This window comes from Oryctolagus cuniculus, chromosome 17 (genome assembly GCF_964237555.1).
Source record: "Oryctolagus cuniculus chromosome 17, mOryCun1.1, whole genome shotgun sequence".
Lineage (NCBI taxonomy): Eukaryota > Metazoa > Chordata > Mammalia > Lagomorpha > Leporidae > Oryctolagus > Oryctolagus cuniculus.
The window spans coordinates 36,333,808-36,359,670 of NC_091448.1; the positions used below are offsets into that span (position 1 = coordinate 36,333,808).

The 25,863-nt window shown below is 41.2% G+C and overlaps 1 protein-coding gene across 15 annotated transcripts in view; it reads right to left on the bottom strand.

Moving 5' to 3' along the window:
- BCAS3 (BCAS3 microtubule associated cell migration factor) overlaps nt 1-25,863 on the bottom strand; it is a 607,306-nt gene that overhangs the window by 274,103 nt on the left and 307,340 nt on the right. For 13 of the 15 annotated variants that reach the window (XM_070061000.1, XM_070061002.1, XM_051824721.2 and 10 more), the window contains 3 exons: nt 13,087-13,187; nt 10,070-10,266; nt 6,943-7,040 (listed from right to left, as the gene is read on the bottom strand). In XM_070061000.1, coding sequence (XP_069917101.1) covers nt 6,943-7,040; nt 10,070-10,266; nt 13,087-13,187 — 396 coding nt within the window. Of the gene's footprint in view, nt 1-2,507; nt 2,659-2,685; nt 2,709-6,942; nt 7,041-10,069; nt 10,267-13,086; nt 13,188-25,863 lie in introns of those variants that run through there. The other 2 variants (XM_070061003.1, XM_070061006.1) reach the window with 2 other exon arrangements.

Genomic DNA, 25,863 nt, shown 5'->3' on the forward strand with positions numbered 1-25,863 from the left:
CTCTCTCCTTCTCTATTTCTGCCTTTCAAATAAACAAAAAAAAATCTTTTTTTAAAAAGGTAAGCTTATTTTGGTGTAAAAAATTATAAAATTCATGTCTAGAGGGTTGTTCATAAAGTCAAGGGAAAACGTGTCTTATGAAAAACTATGCATGCATTTCAAACAGTTCTGCATTAAAATAAACATCTTTTAATTCTACTTGCAATGAATTTTTGAAGTCCTCTCTTAATCCTTAGGAATACCCTTTCCCCCATGCATGAGAACAATCTATTAAGATGAAAGGGGGGCCTGCACTGTGGCACAGCGGGTTAAAGCCCTGGCCTGCAGTGTTGGCATCCCATATGGGTCCTGGTTTGAGTCCCAGCCACTCTACTTCTGATCCAGCTCTCTGCTATGGCCTGGGAAAGCAATGGAAGATGGCCCCACACCCACGTGGGAGATCCAGAAGAAGCTCCTGACTCCTGGCTTTGGATCTGCTCAGCTCTGGCAGTTGCGACCATTTAGGGAGTGAACCAGTAGATGGAAGACCTCTCTCTCTCTGGCTCTACCTCTCTCTGCAACTCTGTCTTTCAAATAAATAAAATAAATTTTTTTAAAAAATATATAAAAGGAAGCTTCTCTAAGACTGTCCCCTCGGGGGCTGCACTGCGGCACAGCAGGTAAAAGCACTGCCTGCAGTGCCGGCACCCATATGGGACCAATTCAAGTCCTGGCTGCTCTTTTTCTGCTCCAGCTCTCTGCTATGGCCAGGGATAGGAGTGGAAAATGGTCCAAGTTCTTGGGCCCCTGCACCTGCATGGGAGACCCAGAAGAAGCTCCTGTAACTCTGCCTTTCAAATAAATAAATAAGTAAATATTTACTAAAAAAATGTCCCCTCAGCATGGATATGAAGGCAAGATACAGTGAGAACTGGTCAAAAAAGTCTCCTATCACCTAATAAGAAGTATTATTTGTTTAAAGGACTCATACATCAAATGTCAAATATGATCATTATAAAATTAATAAAATGAAAGCAGCTGTAATTTCATGTATATTTTTCTTCCATAAACAAATTATTTTGTTATATTGGGAAAAGTAGATGTTCAAAGATTATCTCTTAAAATTAATACATTCTCTAATATTAAAAATTATTGGGGCTGGCGCTGTGACATAACAGATAAAGCCACCACCTGCAGTGCTGGCATCCCAGATGGGCACCGGTGTGAATCCCGGCTGCTCCACTTCCAATCCAGCTCTCTGCTATGTCCAGGGAAAGCAGTTTAAGATGGCCCAAGTCCATGGGACCCTGCACCAGCATGGGAGACCCAGAAGAAGCTTCTGGCTCCTGGCTTTGGAGTGAACCAGCAGATCAAAGACCTCTCTCTCTTTCTCTCTCTCTCCCTCTGCCTCTGCCTCTCTAACTCTGACTTTCAAATAAATAAATAAATCTTTTTTTAAAAAGTGTATAAAATTATTTAGCATCAGGGCTGGCACTGTGACATAGCAGGTAAAGCCGCCGCTTATAGTGCCGGCATCCCAAATGGGCGCTGGTTTGAGTCCTGGCCACTCCACTTCTGATCCAGCTCTCTGCTGTGGCCTGGGAAAGCAGTAGAAGATGGCCCAAGTCCTTGGGCCCCTCCACCCACATGGGAGACCTGGAAGAAGCTCCTGGCTCTGGCTTTGGACTGGCGCAGCTCAGCCGTTGTGGCCAATTGAGGAGTGAACCAGTGGATGGAAGATTCTCTCTCTCTCTCTCTCTCTCTCTTCCTCTCCTTCTCTCTCTGTAACTCTGACTTTCAAGTAAATAAATAAATCTTTAAAAAAATTTAGTGTTTCAACTATTAAAAAAAAACACTACCTATCTCAAGACAAGGAAAATAATGTGATGGTTAATTTTAGGTGCCAACTTGACTGGATTAAGGAATATCTAGAAACCTAAAGGCACTTATTTTGAGTGAGGGTACTTCCAGAGGAGATTAGCATATGACTCATACTGCCCAAGATAAAGGAGGCCGGCCCTCAATGTGGGAGTACATCAGCCAATTGGATGGGGGCCTGGAGAATATAAATGCAAAAGGTGAGCAGATCTTTTCGTCCAGAGAGCTGAGATGTGCCTCAGACGTGAGGACTTGTGGGTTGCTCATCAGGTCCTCAGGTTTCCAGCCTTGAACTGAGCTATGTCAGTTCTTATGCCTTCAGACTTGGACTGAGCTAAACACTATAGATAACCCTGTAGTAAGTCCCCTTTAATATATCTACATTCACATGCCCTGTTGATTCTCTCCAGAGAACCCTGACCTATTCAAACAACAAATACCAAGTTTGCAAGTTTATGCCTATTAATGGAAATGACTGATGTAAAACAAACATCTTTTATGTAAAAACCTGCTCTGAAGGCTAAGAACTCATTTTATATATATGTCATGACCGTCCTTTTTAGCTTTCGTATTCCTTAGTCCTCCCAGCATTTCTTATCCCTTTATGGTTATAAAACTTAATGTTACAGTTTGATAAAGATGTTTTCTCTTCATACAAGACAAGCCTACCTTAAATTTTAACTTTCAGTTTCAGTTGTTTTCAGTTCTTAAGATGGTACAACAATGTCCGCAGTAAAATGACAAACCAGAATCAACAAACTCAGGGTGAGCCAGATCTTTCTAGGATCCTTGATTTGGTGACTCAAAAGCAAGTAAAGGGATTATTAATTCATTGAACATCTGTCACCAATCTGGGAAACAAAGTTCAAAAACACAATAACAGCTATCTTTCTGCTTTTTCTTTAGAGCACCAAGGCCTTTATCAAAAGAGAGATACATGTTATAAGGTACAAACAATGGGAAAAAATTCTTAGACAATTAAAAAGAACGTGTAAGTAAAAAAAGTTAAGATACTGCTACAGTGCTTTGTCAAGAAATACTGATATAATTAGCCGGATGAAGGATAAAGTTAGCAACTGCCTCAAATCCCATTTCTTCTGAGGAGCCTATGTCTTAGGTTAAAATCCTATGAAGCATCCATTTCCACACTGGTCTTCTCCTTAGCCAAGGGAGTATCTCACAATTATCTGAACCACAGTTTTAGGTGGCCTATAAGATGAAATAGATATTATAGGAGAAGCACCTAAATCAAGCACTTAAGAGATCTGCTGATGTTCTAAATCACACACATATAAAGCTGGTAGGAAGCTAGTATACGGGCCGGCGCCGCAGCTCACTAGGCTAATCCTCCGTCTGTGGCGCCGGCACACCGGGTTCTAGTCCCGGTCGGGGCGCCAGATTCTGTCCCGGTTGCCCCTCTTCCAGGCCAGCTCTCTGCTGTGGCCAGGGAGTGCAGTGGAGGATGGCCCAAGTGCTTGGGCCTTGCAACCCATGGGAGACCAGGAGAAGTACCTGGCTCCTGCCATCAGATCAGCGTAGTGCGCCAGGCGCAGCGGCCATTGGAGGGTGAACCAACGGCAAAGGAAGACCTTTCTCTCTGTCTCTCTCTCTCACTGTCCACTCTGCCTGTCAAAAAAAAAATATATATATATATCTAAAGGCACAGAATTCACTGTGAGTAACAAGTAAAATACTTATTTTAGGGAGTGTGTTTCTGTGTAAAACAGAAATTACAACATAATCAAGGCTGTTAAAAAAACTCCTAGCAGAAATGACAAATGCTCCAATCATCTCTTTCAGTTTCGTAGCTAAATTAATACAACACACATAGATAAAAATAAACTGTAGACCCAAAGGTCAAATAAAGTATTTTCACTTGGAAAACTATTGTAGCTATCAATGAATTTGAATGTATCACTGCAATTTTTAGATCATAACCTCTAAAAAGCAATTATATGAAACACCAAGTTGGACAGAGCAAAAGCAGTCACTAAAACAGAGGGGCAGCTATAATATGTGACACAGCAACAATTAAAGAGAATCCATGAAATCATATAAAAACTTGAAGATTAATAGTCTAATACAGGAGGCACCACACTGAACATCTCTAAGCAACAGGCAACCAAATGTTTAGAGAAGCTTCTTGCTAATATGCAGCTAACTCAGATACATAGGTCATAATCAGAGAAGTACTTCCTGATTCAGGAGCAATTATAAAAATTTATTAGATTTTTTAAAAATTGGAGAATCTGAAATGGAATTTTCCCATGAACATGTTTCCATAGAGAACTTAAATCATTTAGCATCTATCTTGTTAAATAGCAGTAGAAAATACTCTTTTAACAGAAGATCTATTACAGGTTCCGTAACAAAATAGTATTTACTCAAAAAATGTGTTGAGCAACATATACTCTCATTCAAAAATTATAGAAACCACTGGAGATGTAGCTTAAAACATATTTATAAAAGTCTAATTATATATAAGAACACTGTGTGTTTGTCTATTAAACATTTTTTTAATTAATAAAAAGTTCAATTCCCCATCTACACTGAGACTTCTTCAGCTCAAAAGCTGGAGAAAGGGGCCAGCGCTGTGGTGCAGCGGGTTAACGCCCTGGCCTGAAGCGCCGGCATCCCATATGGGCACCGGTTCTAGTCCCAGCTGCTCCTCTTCCGATCCAGCTCTCTGCTGTGGTCTAGGAAAGCAGCAGAGGATGGCCCAAGTCCTTGGGCCCCTGCACCTGCGTGGGAGACCCAGAGGAAGTCCTGGCTCCTGGCTTCAGATCGGCAAAGCTCCAGCCATGGCGGCCATTTGAGGAGTGAACCATTGGATAGAAGACCTCTCTCTTTCTCTCTCTCTGCCTTTCCTCTCTCTGTGTAACTCTGACTTTCAAGTAAAATAAACAAATCTTTTTTAAAAAAAAAAAAGCTGGAGGAAGCAGCACCCATTTTTCATTATTCTGGTTGTCTTTCAAAACAAATTCATGAGGCCAGCGCTGTGGTGTAACTAGTAAAGCCACCACCTGCAACACCCATGTCACATACAGACGTCAGTAATGCACCTGGGAAACCAGTGGAAGATGGCCCAAGTGCTTGGGCACCCACACCCATGTGGGAGACTCAGAAGAAGCTCCTGGTTTCAGATCAGCCCAGCTCCAGCCACTGAGGCCAACTGGAGAGTGAACCAGCAGATAGAATTCTCTCTCTAACTCTGCCCTCCAAATAATCTTAAAAAAAAAAAAAGCAACAAATTCTTGGCTTTATACAATGAAAACAGACTTAGAAAGGTACTAGTAAAGCTTCATCACCAAAATCTTTTCCCTACTCAAAAGACAGGTACTTTCAGGTAGAGGCTCAGAGCTATATAGCAGTACCTTGGGAATTTCTACAACACAGCTCTGATGGAAATTTAGGTAAACCAAGGGCAAACACCTAACTCCTATTCAGATATGAGCTAAAAAATGCTTCTTGCAGTGGATAAAACAAAACTAGACACACCATTTTGGTGAAGTTCCTCCAGGTTGCATAATGCAACTTTAAATAGAGCTAAAATCGTTCATTCCAGACTAGAGTATTGAACACATCAACTTTTTTTTTTTTTTTTTTTTTTTTTTTTTTGACAGGCAGAGTGGACACATCAACTTTTAAAAACCCAAGGAAAGTTCTTTGGCAAAAGGCTCTCCTGTTAGCTACTACTTGCCAATGTAACATTAATAATGTGGTAGTTTAAAAAGCTCAACAAGGCCTGCGATCGTGATCTTCAATAAAAGCCTTCAGGATAAAACACGTAACACTTCCAAGATTCACAATTTCAAATGATAATTCCAGACCAGCATGATACATAAGAATTTTCAGACTGAGACTGTCAAAAAGATTTATTGTTTAAGTTACCTATCTTGGTACCTTACTCAATGCAGAGAAGCAAGGATAAAGAATACACATTTCTGTGCTTATTTCCAGGAAACAAACATGACTGACAAGTTAAAGCAGTATGAGTTGTCTGAAAAAAAATCTCCATTAAAAATTCAGGCATAAGCCCTGAATCTGGACAGCTCAATAGACACAGGCACAATCCACTGATCAAACAATCAGAAGCCTAAGAAAATGCACAAAACTCATTAGCTTGCAAATTTAAAATATATCCAGAGACAGAGTCAGAAACAGAAGCTATGGCCTTTCAAAAGTGACCTTCACAAATCAGTTTGTGTTTGTTTCCATTTTCTTTCACAGTTTAAGCCTCAATCAAATCAGCAGTCTCTAGGGATTTTGAAATCGCTATAGATTAAAATCCTCTCTGACTCAACTGTTTGACTAATGCCGAGTATTTAATAATTCTACTTGTGAAAGACTTTTTGGGATGAAATCCTGCTCTGTGCTATCTTCAGATGTTTCTCAGCTGCACAATAATGCAAGGCATCACTGTCCTTATTTTCTTGATCACTCATTTTAGAGATGAGAAAATATATTATTACCAACAGGCCTATTATTTAGCAGGCCTCTCTGAAAACACTTTTCCAGTACTAAAGTAGCAACCATCATCTGCAAAGTCTCTCCTTTCAAGTACTAACGGTACATATTCATAGCTGGTTCTACAGATAGGAAATTAATAACTGGAATAGATAGAACAGAGCTCACTTAATGAATTTCTAAACTCCATGCTTTCAATAGTAAAACCATTCAAGTCACAGCATTTGGACTCTACTTTCACAGATCAGGCACTTTGATACTCAACAGGTTGAGTAAATTGAATCCATATATTGTATTTACGTTCTCTGTCAAGGTTGCTTCTCCACATTTCAGTGATCAAAGGCAAAGCAGTCATCAACTCTGTAGCCTTCAATACTATGTTCATTATTACATTTAATCAAGCGCCAACTCCACTGCATCATTCACCAATCTTAGAAGGCTAAATGCACGGCCTTGTTTAGCAACAAATAAAGGCACATTACTGTAAGAAAAATCCCCCCTACATGCACACACACAAAAGAAGGAGGCAAATGAATATCATTCTCTACCATATACAAGAAAGAATAACTGAAAAATGCACAGGACTGCTCAGCACACATTTGGGAGATGGTTTTCTACCTGAGGCAGCATCAATCACTGTGGAAATTCCCCTTCGATCAGAGACTGGACGGGATGACCCTGGCATGCTGACTGGGTCAGAGCGGACGGGTTGGATCCTGCAATGCAATTTAATTTAATTCACATATGTTACTGGCATCACAACTGTCACATACTACACCAGACCTTAAATCAGGCGTGTTTAAATAGCCCAATCCATTAAAGAACCATTCATTTTAAACCAGACAAACAGGGGAGCTGTACCCACTAAGTAGTGCACAAAGCTAACTTACTACAAACATTCTAACCTAACTTCCTATGTTACATAGGAGATTTTTCAGTAAGAGAATGAAAGATGAGGGTAATTTAGAGGAATAAAATAAGTAGAATGGGAGTGTCTGTTATTTGCAGAAGACACATTTTTAAAGAGAATCTTCAAATTCATAAATAGCATCACAGCTAGTAATGAGTTCCACAACAGGCAGCAACATAGGAGGTAAAATTCTGAAATGCTCCCTTCAAATCAATAATGAAAGTCACTTTATATATGATATTAAGCACAGGATAGCGAAGCTGTGTGGCTCCAAGGAGTTTGGCCAGGATCACTACTAACAGAGTTACTTCCATAAAATTACTAGCAGAAATAAGAAACAACGAGAACTTGAACAAAATGGCAAATTACTACCTGCAGTTCCAAGTTGTTCAACAATGATAAACATACAAATGGCAAGGGTCTTCAGGAGCATTAGAATAAATAGTATTAACCTTGAAATATCTATGATTAAAAAGGATGTGTGCATTCTTGGATTTTGGTATCCAAATGGGATCCTAGGATCAGTCTCCCATGGGTGCTGAGGGATGATTGTAATGGAATATGGATATATGAAGAGGAGAAAGAGGTACCCTTTAAGCTCAGGACTCAAACAAGCAGAGCCTTGGATTTGTGGTTGAGGATGATAAATGCAGGGCATCTTGAGGTGCATGATTTGTGTAAGGTGTAGAGTTCATAAAGGGTATTTGTGGAGGATAAGAAGTTGATAAGAAATATGGAACACATTACAGAAGCCTGAAACGCCAAGTATGAACTGAAGACAAAGAGTAACTATGGAAAGTACGGTTTGAATCTGTGTGTGTGTGTTGTGGGAAAGAAAGAAATGGGAGTTATAAAGTAACACAATTGGTCTAGAACTTGAAATTGAAAATACTGAAATACAAATATTTATGACTGCTATGAAGTACTACCCAACATTCCAACCCCCATGACTGTATTTCTAAACCAGCCACGATAACCCCACAGTATCTTGGCAGTGGTTAGTTAGCTCTGAGATGAGCAAGTCTAAGCAAAATTAGGCCACAAAGAAAAGAGTGTCTTGGGGCCAGCACTGTGGAGTCTCAGGTTAGGCCTCCGCTTGCCCCGCCAGAATCTCATGTGGGTGCTGGTTCAAGTCCCAGATGCTCCTCTTCTGATCCAGCTCTCCACTATGGCCTGGGAAAGCAGTGGAAGATGGCCCAAAGTACTTGGGCCCCGGGACCCATGTGGGAGTCCCAGAAGAAGCTCCAGGCTCTTGGTTTTACATCAATCCAGCTCTGGCTGTTGTGGCCATTTGGGGAGTGAACTAGCAGATAGAAGAGTTTTCTATCTCTCCCTCTCATTGTCTATAACTCTCTCTCTCAAATAAGTAAATTCATAGAATCTTTTTTTTTTTAAAGTTACATTCCTCTTTATGAGTCATTCTTTAAAACTAACCATCAGAGGTTGGCACTGCAGTGTAGCAGGTAAAGCCACTGCCTGTAGCACCGGCATCCCATATGGGTACTGGTTTGAGTCCTGGCTGCTCCACTTCTGATCCAGCTCCCTGCTAATGCACCAGGGAAAGCAGCAAAGGATGGTCCAAGTGTCTCGGCCTCTGCACTCATGTGGGAGACCTATAAGAAGCTCCTAGCTCTTGGCTTCAGCTTGGCCCAGCCCTGGTTGTTATAGCTGTTGGGGAGTGAACCAGAAGATGGAAGACCTCTCTGTCTCTGTCTCTGTCTCTGTCTCTGTCTCTCCCTTTTTTTCTTGCTCTGTAACTCTGCCTTTCAAATAAATAAAATAAATTTCAAAAAAAAGAATAATGGAATCTTCAGGAACTACCTTTAAAAAAAAAAAACAAAAAATAAGGAGAAGATATAAAAGGAAAAGCAGATGGCTATTTTGTATTCAAATCAAGGTGTGTAATGATTTTTTGTTCACAAAGACAAGGAATGGAAGATTATATTGCATTAATCCCAGTTCTTTATTGTCTCTAAAGTATTGAGTCTAGGTATTATAAACTAAAAGCAAACATGAGACTACAACAGTAAAAAAAATATGAGAATTCCATTTAAAATAATCAGTTATTAGGGGGAATCGTTTGGTGTAGCAGTTAAGATACCATGTAGGATGCCTGCATTCTACATCAGTGTGACTGGGGTTGAATCCTGGCTATTCTCCCAGCTTTCTGTTAATGCTGCCCCTGGGAGGCAGCAGGTAACAGTTCATGCAGTTGGGTCCCTCCCACCCATGTAGGTGACCCAGATTTCAAGTGCTGGCTCCTGACTTTGTCCTGACCCAGGCCCAGATGTTACGGGCATCTAGGGAATGAAAAAGCAGATGGGAGATCTCTGTCTTTGTTTCTTTCTCCTCCTCTCTGTTTCTCTGCCTTTCATATAAAATAAATTCTAAAAATTAAAAAAAGATAAGAAACTATAAATGAATTTACAGCAACACTTTCTTATCCAAAACGAAATATGCAGGACTAGATGAAATTCAAAAATGAAATTTCATTGGAAGATAATTCCAACTTCAGAAATGTCAGGAAAGAAGGACTGAATCAAAATTCAAGCACTTAGAAACATGAGTAAAGATCATAAATTAGGATTCCATAAAAAAGAGTACCAAATATTAGATTTAGGTAAAATATAATCTGAAATACAAGTTTTTGTTGCATGTAATGCGATCCCATCTTATCTTCCCCAAGTGATGACAGTGGATCACACATAAAAGTATATGTAGTCTGCAACATGGTACCAAGCCAAAAAAGCAAACTTAACTATTACACAGGATACTCATCTCAGATGACTATATTAACCCTGCCATTCAAATCACTCCCTAATTTTTATTCCTTACCTCAGACTATTGAGATCCAGATCATCGGTATCAAAATCCAAAAGGGGCTGTGGAGTGTCACTCGGACCATGAGACTGCAACACCGATGAGCTAGAAGATATGACTGTGGTTTGGCCTGAGGGGTGGATGGTTTTGAACTGGAACTGTGGCCCCATCCACAGACGTCTATGGGGTCCAGTGTGTGTTACAATTTCAACCTGGAACACAGCAGGAATCATGGTTTACATGTATTCTGACCCCTACTTTGACAGACCTTCATGACCCAACCCTCCCCATTCTCACAACACCCTTCTCCAAGGAGCCCACCTAAATGAAGTAGGAAAGGGACAACACTCACACAAGACATGTACTATATCCTTCTATTGGTTTTCATCCACATTGAAAAAATGACATATTATCTACATATACATGAATAGGCACAACATATAACATATACATACACACAACACAAACGTCCCAAGGAAGTAAAGAACAAGTTGCTTGCTTCATATAACTAGCATCAGCTCCCTAGGGTTGACCTTTTCCATTTGTTCGAGACAGTGCTTCCCATGTTGTGGGCATGCACTCAATACTACACCTATTAATCCACAGAATAAAAGTAATTCCTTCACAGAGGATCAAGCTCGTGACAAACGTGAAGCTGTTCTTGAACTACCTAAGGAAAAGAAAGGCTCTGAAATAACTTTTAACACCTAATACCAGCTTCTTTCCACATTAAATACTATAATAGTTATGAGACTGCATTCAAGATCCCTAAAAATCCACTCTGAAAAGGAGAAAGCACTACATATTTTCTCTCAAAGTAGATTTTTTTGTTCCCAAATAACGATTCTTAATTAGAATGTCTTCTCAATTGCCCGTGAATATTGACAAACACGTAATATGCTGCAAAACAGTAATATCAAAATGCTTTATGAATTTCATGCTTTATGGAGAGGGCAGGAAATGTTGCCAAAGTTATATTAGACACTGTACAGATGAAGCAGCAAATACAAGACATTGGGCAAAACCCGAGTGCACTCATATTTCAAGATTTTACAAACGATCAACTTGAATAACTGACTCAATGTGAAAACCTTTGGTGTAAGTCTACGGTATTTCTAACATTTTCCCCTTGTTATATCCACAGCTGAGAGAATTCTTTATGGCACTGACATCCCATGTGCCTTGAGTTTTTGCCCTGAGTTCTTTTCATTGAATCACATTTTTCTGATTGCGGAGATTAATTCTTAACAAAACATAACTGAAAAGGTTCACAGAGCATAGCTCTGTGTTTGTGAGTCTGAACAGGCAAACACATCACGGTCTTGGAACAATATTCACATTCCCACTAATCACGGGGAGAGAAATACTCAGATTGAGGACAGTGATTTCTGATTCAAGTAGTTGTATTCGGCAATGTAAATTAGGCCACAGATAAAGTGTTCTGTGTATTTTAAGCTCAAAACCATCAGTGTCACAGAGCCGAGAGGTAAACAGATGCCTTTGCAATTTCACTGAGGCGATGGCCAGATGTTTCAGTTCACTCTCCTGTTGAGTGCAGGACAAACATATTGGATATACTTTCACACTGACAGCACACATTACCCCTTTTTCTAATTGAAAAGCTGAAGTGAAGGACACTGGTTTCTTTGCCAGCATTCTCAGAAAGTTTCATTTTGGGGAAAAAACATGCATTTTGGATTCACTTTATTTTATTATCAGAAAAAAAAAAAGGATTGACTTCCCTATGCCAGCAACTGAAGCATCAACTCTGCTTCAAGGCGTCTCCTATCAGTACGCTGGTTGTGATTAAATGAATCCATGGACCTAGATACTGGTTCTCTGAGGCTGTGGATTCACCTTGGTTCTCCAAGCTAACGTTTCCTGAAAAAGTAATGGAATGATAAAGTGGTCCTACTCTTTCTGAGGCACCTGTCTGATGAAAAGCTCCAGGCTGGTAATCAGAGACAGGTCATTAACTTCACCAAGAGATGTCAAACTTAAAGCAGACATAACAGCATTTGTAATGAAGCCATTTGTAATCCTCATCGTTTTGATTTTTTTTTTATTTTTTATTTATTTATTTTTTTGACAGGCAGAGTGGACAGTGAGAGAGAGAGAGACAGAGAGAAAGGTCTTCCTTTGCCGTTGGTTCACTCTCCAATGGCCGCCGCGGCTGGCGCGCTGCGGCCGGTGCACCGCGCTGATCCGATGGCAGGAGCCAGGAGCCAGGTGCTTTTCCTGGTCTCCCATGGGGTGCAGGGCCCAAGCACCTGGGCCATCCTCCACTGCACTCCCTGGCCACAGCAGAGAGCTGGCCTGGAAGAGGGGCAACCGGGACAGAATCCGGCGCCCCGACCGGGACCAGAACCCGGTGTGCCGGCGCCGCTAGGCGGAGGATTAGCCTAGTGAGCCGCGGCGCCGGCCTGTAATCCTCATCGTTTTGAAATCTGCCCAAGTATTTTTTTTTTATTTCAAATCTCTGGAGATGAAGATAGCTTTACCTGATAGGGGAGGAAGGGTCAGTTAAAGAGGTTACAGGACTGGTTCAGATGACCAGAAGCAACCTTAAAGCAGTTTAGGAAACTCTCATGCACCACTAGTGCCGAGGCTGTGTAGAACATTCAACTTCTGTAATCAGAGTATGAACCAGTCACAAGAAAATACTGGTTTCACAAACAAATTTCAAAGATTCATGAATGGCTACACTATACTATCATGGTTAACTTTTGTTTCAAATCTGATACAAATCTATTCCAAAGAGTCTGTCTAAAACCCAGGGCTTTAGATGGGTTATCTAAAAGATACACACATTTTTTAATGTTCTCTGTATGAAAGTGCACACACACACACACACACACAGGTATGTATGGACTGATACAAAATATTATGTATATAATTGTAACATTATTCCTGAGAAAGAATATCAATATGTAAGAGTTACCAATTCTTCTCATTTTTCTCTAAGGACAAGAATGAAAACAAATAGTGGATTTTTGTTTTGACATTAATACCCAAATACTTCAGAGTTTTACCTGTGAAAGCCATTCTTCATCTTCCTGTCCACTATGGTCAGAGGCTAAACTGTCATAGGACCCATGTCGAGTAATAGGCCCAGGACTTCCAGGGGGCACCACTATAGAACAAAGAAAATGGATTTAAGCCACTTTAATTCAGGCAATGGAAAAGATCTGGGCACAAGCATCATGGACACTGTCCTAACTTATAAAATACAACATTTAAAGCACCAAGGCAATTCAAATAATTAAAGAGCAAGCAATTCCAGAAGATTTTAGGAATAAGAAAGATCTGTAATTCAGGGTACATTTTCTGTACAAAATTAGTAATGATATATTTTCACCATAAAAGAAAAAGACTGATGATGTTAACAGCAAAGTATAATGAGCAATAGTGTCAAACCTATTCATTGAAGGATTACTTTAAGGTTGCTTAAAAGAGTCCGTCCTATAATTTCATATATGTGGTATGCACAAAAATGCATATTTCATTAAAAGCATTCTCAGTTACTCAAAAAAATTATCCAAAGAAACATGTAGTTTCTGACTACAGTCTATTTTTTCATATGAAGAGGACCCATTCTTAGTGAAAACAAGAAAATGATTCATCAAACATTAATTGAGTTTCAACCCAATATATTGAACCATATATTATCCCACCAGAAATTTCAGTCATGGTGTGGCCCTTTAACACGGCAGTTAAGACACCTCTTGAGATGCCTGCTTCCCGTATGAGAGTCCCTGGTTCAAGTTCTGGCTTCACTTCCAACCCAGCTAACATGCACAAGGGAGGTAACAGGTGATGCCTCAAATATGTGGATCCTTGCCACTTATGTGGGACATTCAGAATGTATTCCTGGCTTCGGCCTGGCCTACTGAGCCATAGATGGAAGATATTGTTTCCTCTGTCTTTACCTCTCTTTTTTCTCAAATAAAATAAAAATAAATATAATTTTTAAGAAAACAGCCTTTTGGGGCCAGTGCCATGGCTCAATTGGTGCCTGTAGCACCGGCATCCCATATGGGTGCCGGGTTCTAGTCCCAGTTGCTCCTCTTCCAGTCCAGCTCTCTGCTGTGGTCTGGGAGGGCAGTGGAGGGTGGCCCAAGTGCTTGGGCCCCTGCACCTACATGGGAGACCAGGAAGAAGCACCTGGCTCCTGGCTTTGGATCAGCGCAGCACTGGCCAGAGTGGCCATTTGGGGGGTGAACCAAAGGAAGGAAGACCTTTCTGTCTTTCTCTCACTGTCTATAACTCTACCTGTCAAATAAAAAAAATCTTAAAAAAAAAAAACAGCCTTTTCATAGGAAAATGTAGAATCCCTTTCCAAACAGCTTTTTTTTTTTAAGTTATTTATTTACCTGAAAGGCAGAGTTACAGAGAAAGAAAGAGACAGAGAAAGAGAGAGAGATCTTCTATCTGCTGGTTCACTCCCTAAATGGCCACAGTAATTGGAGCTGAATGAGGCCAAAGCCAGGAGCCAGGAGCTTCTTCCAGGTCTCCCACAAGTCCAGGGGTCCAGGGATTTGGCCATCTTCCATTGATTTCCCAGGTGCATTAGGAGGGAGCTGGACTGAAAGTAGAGGAGCCGAGGGGCCGGCACGTGGCTCACTGGGTTAATCCTCCTCCTGCGGCGCTGGCATCCCACATGGGTACTGGGTTCTAGTCCCAGTTGCTTCTCTTCCAGTCCAGCTTTCTGCTGTGGCCCGGGATGGCAATGGAGGATGGTCCAAGTGCTTGGGCACCAACACCCGCATGGGAGACCAGGAGGAAGCACCTGGCTCCTGGCTTCAGATCAGTGCAGTGTCAGCCATTGTGGCCATCTGGGGAGTGTAACCAATGGAAGGAAGACCTTTCTCTCTGTCTCTCTCTCTCACTGTCTATCTGTCAAATAAATAAAAAATAAAAAAATAAAAATAATTTAAAAAAAGAAAGTAGAGTAGCCGAGACTTGAACTGACACCCATATGGGATGCTGGTTCTGCAGGCCACAGCTTAATCTGCTCTGCCACGGCACCAACCCCATCCCCCGTAGTTTTTTTTTTTTCTCTCTCTCTCTCTCTCTTTTTTTTTTTTTTTTTTTTTGACAGGCAGAGTGGACAGTGAGAGAGAGAGAGACAGAGAGAAAGGTCTTCCTTTGCCGTTGGTTCACCCTCCAATGGCCGCCGCGGCCGGCGCGCTGCGGCCGGCGCACCGCGCTGATCCGATGGCAGGAGCCAGGAGCCAGGTGCTTTTCCTGGTCTCCCATGGGGTGCAGGGCCCAAGCACTTGGGCCATCCTCCACTGCACTCCCTGGCCACAGCAGAGAGCTGGCCTGGAAGAGGGGCAACTGGGACAGAATCCGGCGCCCCGACCGGGACTCGAACCCGGTGTGCCGGCGCCGCAAGGCGGAGGATTAGCCTAGTGAGCCGCGGCGCCGGCCCCCCCGTAGTTTTTTTTAAGTAGCAGCTTTAGGTGCACAGCCAAAAAGAGCTCAAGATACAGGCATTTCCCATATATTCCCTAGCCCCATCTACCATTTTATAACTCAGAGAAACCAGGCAATGAAGTTATGGAAAAAGAGGAAGAGAGATGAGAACTAACAAGATATGGAAGGAATAGAAAAGAATAAGAAACAGACAACAATCCTATAATTCCCATCTCCCAGAGATACTTGTACATACATCAATGTCCAAAAATCTCCTAAGGCTTTGAGAAACCTAACAATGAAAGCAAAGGGTGTGAGCATTTTAGAATCTCCTAACATCCATTCCTAGAGAAGGTGTATACTTCCAAAGAAAGAAGGCAAATGCCACCCTTGCTGCGCTCTTGTGGAACAGGATATTCTGACTGACTATATCTCAATGGAACAGATACAAACGAAGCCAACAGGTATAATCTAGGGCCAGATTTAAATAGGCACATATTCAAAAACATCTTAATCTTAGCAAGCTTTGAGATGAGAAAGGGTACATAAAGTATTAACATGTAATCAATGTACAATGGTTAAAACATTCAGCAGTTAGTTCTTTAAAATCATGGTGCTACAGCTGGGAGGCATGCTGGCATTTGGTATAAAGCACAAGTGATCAAAATACACACATCTACATTCTTGAAGGTGAATGATAATTATATATTTACTTAAGCATTCTTGTGGAAGTAATTCTAGTACATGTTGCAAAGGTGGTAAGCAAACTGGATCTCAAAAAGTTGAGCTGGCCCTAAACAATGCCACTTTTTATAATACATATAATGTATATTAACTTCTTAACACAGAGTAGGAGGATTCCCTAAATGCTACCCCTTAAATACCAGTGAAAAAGGTGAATATGAACAAATGTCTAGAGGTCAGGACATGCTACGGAAAGCAGATAAGAGTAGAAAAAATTTTAAAGAATTTAGGGAATAGGGGTGGGCGCCATGGCTCACTTGGCTAATCCTCCGCCTGTGGTGCCAGCACCCCGGGTTCTAGACCCAGCTGGGGCACCGGATTCTGTCCCAGTTGCTCCTCTTCCAGTCCAGCTCTCTGCTGTGGCCCAGGAGTGCAGTGGAGGATGGCCCAAGTCCTTGGGCCCTGCACCCACATGGGAGACCAGGAGGAAGCACCTGGCTCCTGGCTTCGGATCAGCGCAGTGTGCCGGCCGTAGCAGTCATTTTGGGGTGAACCAACAGAAGGAAGACCTTTCTCTCTGTCTCTCTCTCACTGTCTAACTTTGCCTGTCCAAAAAAAAAAAAAAAAAGTAGTAAGGGAATAGGGATTTTCCTCTCTTGGAAGCCCCCCTCCATGCCACTCTGGCTGGAGGTCCCTGATTCTAATAAATATTTCTAAATCTCTTTGCCATCCGCTTAGAAATTCTCCTTCTATGTGAGACAAAGAACCAAGGTAACAGTAATTTCTTCGCCAATTTCCCGTAACATTTTTGGTGCCATGACTTAGATAGCAACTCCAATGTGACTCAGACTGCAACTCCAGCGTGATGTGATGTAGACCCAACATCAATCATCCCACTGGACTGGTGAGCATGTGGACTATTGTCACTTTTTTTTGGAGAGCCTTTCTCTCCTTCATAGTAACTTGCATTTTTCTCAAAACACCGGGTCCCTGTCAGCCACTTACAAGTGATTAGTGTGGCAGCCAGTCTTAAGACTCAGGGGCAAGGCTTGTTGACTAAGGCTAGATCAATCCCCTGGAGCTAGGATTCTATCCTAACACCTCCCCTCCCTCTTGCGTGGATCGGCCCTTTGTGTGGGACTGGAAGAAGGCTTAGACACAACTGATGGATTCTAGCTGGGGTTACACGCCAGCGTTTTCAGAAGGTCTCCTGGCTGGGCACCAGGCTCCGATTGCCGGAATGGTGTTGGGCCGTGAAACACCTCCACTCCCTCTTGCGTGGATCGGCCCTTTGCATGGGCCTGGAAGAAGGCCTTGAGACAACTGATGGATTCTGGCTGGGGCTACACTCCAGTGTTATCAGAAGGTCTTGTGGCTGGGCACCAGGCTCCGATTGCAGGAACGGTGCTGGGCCGAGAAACGCAGTTTCCAACAGGGAGCCAGTTCCCTGACCTTTTGGAGTCCTCACGAGCTGTAAGCCAGAGATTCCACTCTTCTTGCTTCTCATCTCAGCTCTGGAATACTGGTCTGGCCCAACCCAGCTTCCTTTTGCAGGGATTGGCCCAACACATGGGACTGGGAGAAAGGTTTGGAGTAACCTTGAAATACAGGACAGGGCCACTTTCTGGCATTTTTCAAGGACTCCCTGACTGGACATCAGATCCCAATGGCCCATTAGGATGTAGGCTGAAACTGCATTCTCTTCTTCCTTCCTGGAGATTAATCTGTCAGTGAGACTAGGCGCAGCCTGGAGTGAGGCCGTGGGCTCCCGGCTCCATGCCTCAGTGAGTTTTTCCTATACCCCAGATCTCAGCAGATCTCTCTCTCTCTCTCTCTCTCTCTCTCTCTCTCTCTGCTTCTCTAAACGCTTTCTATACCTCATCAAGTCTCCACAATTTCTACAACCTCAATTTCCTGGTCTCATTAGTGGGTATCTCCTAGATATTTCATTTGTTAGTTCTGGGTTAAAGTCTAACTATCTCCTTTACAGACAGGCAGTCTGTCGATCTAGACTCCCATTAGCTGCAGTCCCCACATGGCACAGACAACTCTTAGCATGTCTCTGGTATCCTCCACCTTCCTTCTCCAGTCTGCTCTTGCGGGTCCCCACTGTCAGCTACCACAGAGGAGTTTAACTGGGGAGAACTATATTCTCCCACTCAGCTTCTTTGTGACTTCACTTGTGTAGTCACAACATAGGTGGTAGCCAGGACTGGCACTTTAGCTTACAAACACCTTTGCTAAGGTGATTGCCATGAAAGCTCATTGTCGAGATCAGGCCTATTAGAGAAGACTAAGGAGAGGCATAGAACAGCTATTTTTCTTTATGTCTAAGAAGAAGCTACAGTATATATTTGACCAGGCAGAGACCCCGTCTAGCACACCACCAGTAAGGGAACTGATCACTCCCTGTGTGTGCTATTCTGACAAATATGTACCCTAGGCTACAGGCAGGAAGGCTGAGCGAGAGTGGGTGACACATGCTAACCCTACTCTCACCTTCCTCCATTCCCTGTGGGCTTCAGTGCACATCTGGACACCACAGGCACCGAGACAGTTTCGAGATGTCTCAAACGCAGGACACATAAGACCTGAAGCACACTTCTGTTTTTATGCTCTCATTCCAGCCAGGAGGCAAACTATCTACTTTTATTTCTTTGGCCTGCAAGCTAACAGAAAAATGCCTCGTCATTTTCTACACCGCTACCTGGTCTGCCGACAAGCTAGAGGATGGAGAAGTTAGCTTAAGTGAGTTACAAAAAGTGCCAGCCCCTCCACTCTGAGCCCTAACAGACCTCTGCATGTGCTCTGATATGCATTAAATTCTTTTCCAGAGTGTCACAGAGTCCTTGGTCTATTCAGTGAGCCACCAGGGTTCTTCTGTTATTGCTTGTGACTGCTGATTTTAATCCCAGTGGAGTTTTTTTTTAATCAGGTGACAACTGTCCTCATTGTTTTAATTTTGCCTGGGGTTTCTAGGCAAGAACTAGGCCCAATAACTTCAGATGCTATTGAATGCATACGGATTAATCCACATGATGACTTCTTGGGATGCTGACACTGCAGGCAGCAGCTTTCCCCACTACGCTACAGCGCTCTCCCCTACATGGAAAATTTATTAAGAGCTCTGTTTTAATTGGCTTATAGATAAAATATTGTCCATAAATTCAAACTGCTAAGTTAATCAAAGATACCTTTTTGGTTCACGTGACCTAAATTTCTGTACCAGATGTTATAAATTTGTTGACGTTTGTACTTGAGTTTGCTGGTCAAACAAGTTACACTTCTGTTAGATATTTAAGCAATGTTTCCAAATACATACACTATTGTCTTGAAATTTATAGAAGGCATTGGACCTTCAGTTAAATGTTTTCATAAGTTGTTACTTAAAATTGTTTGCTAGTTTTCATTTGATATTGCTATTGTCAGTAAGCAATCTGGGAAGCCTAACTTGTTCCCTCATTTCTCTGTTCTCTTAAAGAAAGCTAACTCTATTCTGAAGAACTCTCTAGAATGTACAATTTGATCTTTAAACCTTATAAAAGAGATGCCTAACACTTTTCTGTAATAATAGCATAGCCAAGGGGCCAGCACCATGGTTCAACTGGTTAATCCTCCACCTGCGGCGCCGGCATCCCATATGGGCGCCAGGTTCTAGTCCTGGTTGCTCCTCTTCCAGTCCAGCTCTCTGCTGTGGCCCAGGAAGGCAGCGGAGGATGGCCCAGGTGCTTGGGCCCTGCACCCACATGAGAGACCAGGAAGAAGCACCTGGCTCCTGGCTTTGGGTCGGCACAGCACGCTGGCCGCGGCAGCCATTTGGGGGTTGAACCAACGGAAGGAAGACCTTTCTCTCTCCCTCACTGTCTAACTCTGGCTGTCAAAAAAAAAAAAAAAAAAAATTAGTACCTAAGATGAATTTCTCATAAACAAGCTGAGCCCAGACTAGTAACTGTCATAGAATAAGCAGTAAAGAAGGAGTAAATAGATGGTTAGAGTTTTGGATTTCAGAGTAAGAAATGGCACCAGAATGGTTGGACAGTTAATTATCCATCACAAAAATGTGGACAATTAAAAAAAAAAAAAAAACCTGGCTGGCATGGGCGCAGGGAATAGCAATATGGAATAAAGAAGCCTAGTCATGAACTGATCATTTCTGGTCAGGGAGGTTCATTGAATTAGTTTTCTAGTTTTGTGTATGTTCAGAGTTTGCCACAGTGAAAAGGGAGGAGGACGAGTAGGAGGACCAGAAGATCCTCTCCACGACTCATAGTTTCCAAAAGAAGCAGTAAGGACTCCAAATAAATACTCATCTAAGAAACACAACCATAAACCTGATTGCAGAATTACCAAGTCAAGATTGTAAGCAGAAGTTCCATGTCACTTTTCTTTTATAAACTACAGTTTTCTAATTAAAGATGTTTTGAATCCACCAAAAGATGTGCAATACAAAGATGTAAGTCTCTCACAGAATGGCAAATGCCCTAAACAGCACACTGGCCTCAGAATCAGCCCTTAAGGCATTTGGATCTGGCTAAAAAGCCCATGAGAGTTTCGCAGTCATGGAAAGCCAAGGCACTGTGGCAAAACAAAACAAAACAAAACAAACCTAAATGAAAGATCTCTGTGAGTGAGATCCCAGCAGGAAGAACGGGCCACCAAAAAAGGCAGTACCTTTCTCTGAAGGGAGGAGAGAACTTCCACTTTTAATATGGCCTTGTCTAAACAAGATCAGAGTTGGTGAATTCAAGAGGCTTCCATAGCCTTGGCAGCTCATGACAAGAGCCTCGAGGGATTACTGACTTCAAAAATAAGAGTGTCAATTGTTAAATCAACGAGAGTCACTGTGCACCTGTTCCCCATGTAGGACCTCTGTCCTTAATGTGTTGTACTATGCAAATTAACAGTAAAACTACTACTCAAACAGTACTCTGTACTTTGTGTGTCTGTGTGGGTGTAGTCTGTTGAAATCTTTACTTAGCATATACTAAGTTGATCTTCTGTATACAAAGATAACTGAAAATGAATTGTGATGAAGAATGGGATGGAAGAGGGAGTAGGAGATGGCATGGTTGCTGGTGGGAGGGAGGTTATGGGGGGGAAAAGCCACTATAATTCAAAAGTTGTACTCTGGAAATTTATATTTATTAAATAAAAGTTAAAAAAAAAAAGATGTAAGTCTCTGGGTCAGCGTTGTGGCAGAGTGGGTAAAAGCACGGCCTAAGACACTGGCATCCCATACAGGCTCCAATTCAAGTTGTAGCTGCTCCACTTCCAATCCAGCCCCCCTGCTAATGCACATGGCAAAGAAGCAGAAGATGGCCAAGTCCTTGGGCCCCTGCACCCACATGGGAGACCTGGAAGAAGCTCCTGGCTCCTGGCTTTGGTCTCACTCAGCCCCAGTTATCACGGTCATTTAGGGAGTAAACCAGCGGATGGAAGCTTTCTCTCTGTCTCTCTTCCTCTGTAACTCTGCCTTTCAAGCATTTGGGCCATCCTATGCTCTTTCCCAGGCAATTAGCAGGGAGCTGGATCAGAAGAAGAGCAGCTAGACATGAACCGGTGCCAATTATGGGATGCCTGCACTGCAGACGGAGGCTTAACCTACTATGCCACAGCATCAGTCCCTAAATAAAACAAACCTTAAAAAAATAAAAAGATACAAGTCATGTGGGATAATAATGAAATATGAAATAAGGAGCCTTCCCCACCCCTTACATCTAGTGAAACTTTAAACTGTACCCTAATCCAGGTATGGAAAACTCTCTACATTCTCTGACTTAGGAAAAAAGTGATATATCAGGAGAAAAGATTAAAAAACCTTTACTCATAGATAAGAAAAAAGATTGAAATAAAGTCTGATATGATCCCACACAGTACAAGAATAGAACAGTATTCACATTGTATGTCTGCACAGCCAGGTGTGACAAAGTCACCATGTGCCCCATGCTTAAGTGAGAAAATGTTTTCTATGTGTGCCGGAATCATACAGATATATCCCAGAGCGCTGACTGACGGGGAGCTGAAACAAGCACAGATCATGCAGAGATGGGTAAGAACCATGGCTCATTATGTAGCGGGGAACTGAGCAACTATGAGGGTAAAACATCTTCAAACTCTTTATCTCACACTTTATACCCTGGAAGCCCTAGAAATTTAGATGCAACCTTTGAAGAGAGTATAACTGGTTGAGCTTAATATTTTCACATTTTCTAAAATATAGGAAAAAAATGAGAACTTACTTGGGAGAGTTTAGTCAGATGAATGTTATACATCTTTCAAATTCAAATGCAATAGAGCAAGATACATACCAGCTTCCTAAACAATGTTTGGTATTATTTAAATAACATTATAAACCGGTACAAGAGAAGGATATGGAATGCTGAGATTAACGGGTTGTCATGCTCCATCCCTACCTTCGGTTCAGTAACTTCAAACATACCTTATCTACCTAACCAAAAGGATATGCAATCTATTTACTCAACAGAATACAACTTCAAAGCATTGCCTGTACACACACACATCTGACAAATAAAGATCAACAAGCAAAGATAGGATGAGTAGACCATTATGAGGGAACTATGAACCAGACTGTTTATACTGTGTTCTCAGGAAGCAAACCATGCTTATTGTGAGTAAATAGGATCTAAAAAAAAAGAAAAAACATTCACTAAGTATATTTTGCTATCTTACAGTGATAATAGGTGTGTATAATATATTTATGTATTTTTGTATTTGTTTATATGTAAAGCAAACAAGAACAAATTTGCTTCAGGGTAGAACTTACAAATTAGTTTTGTAAATCTAAGTCAAAATGCTTCCAAATCAGTAGAACAAAACAAGTGAAGCTATGCGTAGAAAGATTAAATGTCCCCTTAATAATGGCCTGAATGCTGAATCCTACATAAAAAAACTCTTAGCATTCCAAAGTCAATTCATGACTGACTTTGTTTCAAATCTATAGATTTTTTAAGAATTCTGGTTTTGAATGTAGATATATTCTACAACATAAGGATCATTAGGTACAGAATATTTTTAATTTACTCATGGAAAATGCAGTATTTGTGAGTTTGTGAACCATAAGTACGATGTATTAAGTTATGCAAAAATTTTTTTGCTATAGTGGGAAACATTGTATTTAAAGACATCTTTATGGACATCCTTAGGTTTCTTTAAATATCCATCCCTTTAACACTGGTTATGGTAGGTTTGAACCAAGGTTCCAAGTATGATTTATTACAAGTCCTAGAGAAATTTAAACCTCATGACAATTCAGTATAACCTCAATTTCATGGAACCAAATTCTTTAAAAAAAAAAAAGAAAAGAAAAGAAAAAGATAAATCTGAATAACTTACATTCATCTGCAACAAATCTAGTCTTCCACTTAAAAGATGGAAGATAAGATTTTATCATTAATATACTCAATATATTTTATACCAAGGCATGCAATTAATTATTCTTTTTAGTGTACTGGGCATGGCTATTCATGAAAAATATCAGATTTCCCAAAATTGAAGTTTATAAGATTTAAGTATTATTTTAAGGTAGAAAAATAAAAATTACTTCCATCTATTGATGTTTAAAGAAATTAAAAAAAAAAAGGAATTGTTAACAGATTTAAAGTTAAAAGACCAACCACACAAAGGTTGTAAGCACCCTCTTTACAAAAACTAACACATACTCTAACACTACCACAGAGCAGTGCTTGTCTGTGAAAACAATGAAGGGGAAAACTGAGGTTCTGCTCTGTTCTTGTTCTATTCTTCCACGACATTTCATTAACTTCCAGTAACAATTTCTCATGGCTGTAGCTCTGGATGCTTGAGAGAGTACAACCAATCAACCACAAGTTCCACTCTTAGAAAATCCTAGACTCTGAACTCTAGCTGACACGAAGTGGCTCGTTCTACTCCCTGAAATTAATCATAATGCTACTGCTCCTCAAAAAAGGTACAAATGCTGACCCAAATGTATCATGTGAGATACTGATTCACTTGTCTACTTTAAACTTCAGTTGGACACAAAAAGTATGCAGAACATTTACATCTAGGAAGAATTCAGTCTTTTCATTCACAAACTCATAAAGACAGATTAGTGGTTAAGGCACCCACGTCCTACATCAGAGCGCCTGCTATCAAATCCTGGCTCTGTTCTCCAGTCCATGCTCCCTACAAATGCGCATCCTGGGAGGCAGCAGGTGATGGCTCAAGCACCTGGGTCCTTGCCACCCACGTGGGAAAGCTGGGTTCTTGGGTTCCCAATTTGTTCCCAGCATTGGAGAAGTGAACCAGCAGATGAGAGTTTACCATTTATCTCTTAAATAAATAAATATTTTAACTTTAGGGAGGAAGGAGAAAGCTCTGCTGGAAAGAAACAAAGAAATCAATTAACCAATCACAACCAATCCAAAGTCTCTTCTTTGGAGAAGTGAGCGTGAGCTGGAATGTAATGGCTGCTGAGTTTTACATGGCCAGTGGAAAAAAGGAGTCTTCAGATTCAGGACCATATGCTGTTCTTGTTTTCCACTACTCTCTATCACATCCCCACCTTTCCTGCAAACAATAAAAATCCTTTACCATGCTAAAGCCTTCCATGGAGACCTGAGAGGTGAATAATGTTGTGCCAGAATTTTTCAGTTCTTTAGGTTATTTAGGAGAACAACATTCCTTTTTCTAGCAACAGAGAAATTTGTGAGTTAAATGACATCATGCTGCCTTGAATGAAACAGCTCAGGCTCAAAGTTCACCCAAAGGGCAACAGTGATAAACTCTCATCCAAGGACAAACTTCAATATATTTTTGGTACTTATTAAAAACAGCATTTCTACAGCAGCCACACAACAGGAGAGGGCTCTTTACCAGACTCTGCTTCTGATCAGAAAGCATTCAAGATCCCAGGGCGAAATTCTGCTTGGGAATAAGGTTTCTTATTACAACAAAAATTTGTCTTTTAAAAAGAAATGCCCTCAAAACAAATAATCCTAAAGCAAAATGAAGAAAGGCAGCTTCCAATGAACAACCAATTCATAGAAGGTCACATACAATATCCAACACGCATTAATAGTACTAATTTTAATTTGAGATTTACAAATTTACAAGAGTTATTTCATACTTATGAAAGTATGGCAAAAGTTGAAGCAAGTTTTTTTAAGAACTAAAAAAGGTTTCTCAGGTCAAAAGTAAGACACTTAAATACCTTATGAAATGCTGGTATTAAAACTCACAAGCTGATTTGTAAATGTTACAATTTAAATGTAAAGGAATTCATTGAACCTCATAAAACAGTTATACACTAGCACAATCCATCTCTGGCTGCTCTGTTATTAACAGCCAACCCTTATACCAATGCAACAACAACTCAAGTGTGACAATACATAAAGGGGAACAAGCTTTATCTACGTTATATATTAAATGGATCAATGCTCCTTCTTGCCCCCTGACCCTGTGGTACCAGAGATGTTCCCTAATTAATTATTAAAGTTTTCTAACAGTCAGTCAGAGCCCCTCTCTGGTTTCACTTTCCTTTTATTCCACATTCCCAGAAGAACAGTCACAGGCAATATATAATTAGAAAAATGACAACCTCATTGCTTATAGGGTAACAAATTAAAGTGTGTAATACAATTCTGGGGACATGTCCACCGTCCCCCATTTGAGTTTCTGTACTCTCAAGGTTTGACAGTATTTCCAGAGAACACATAACTAAGGAG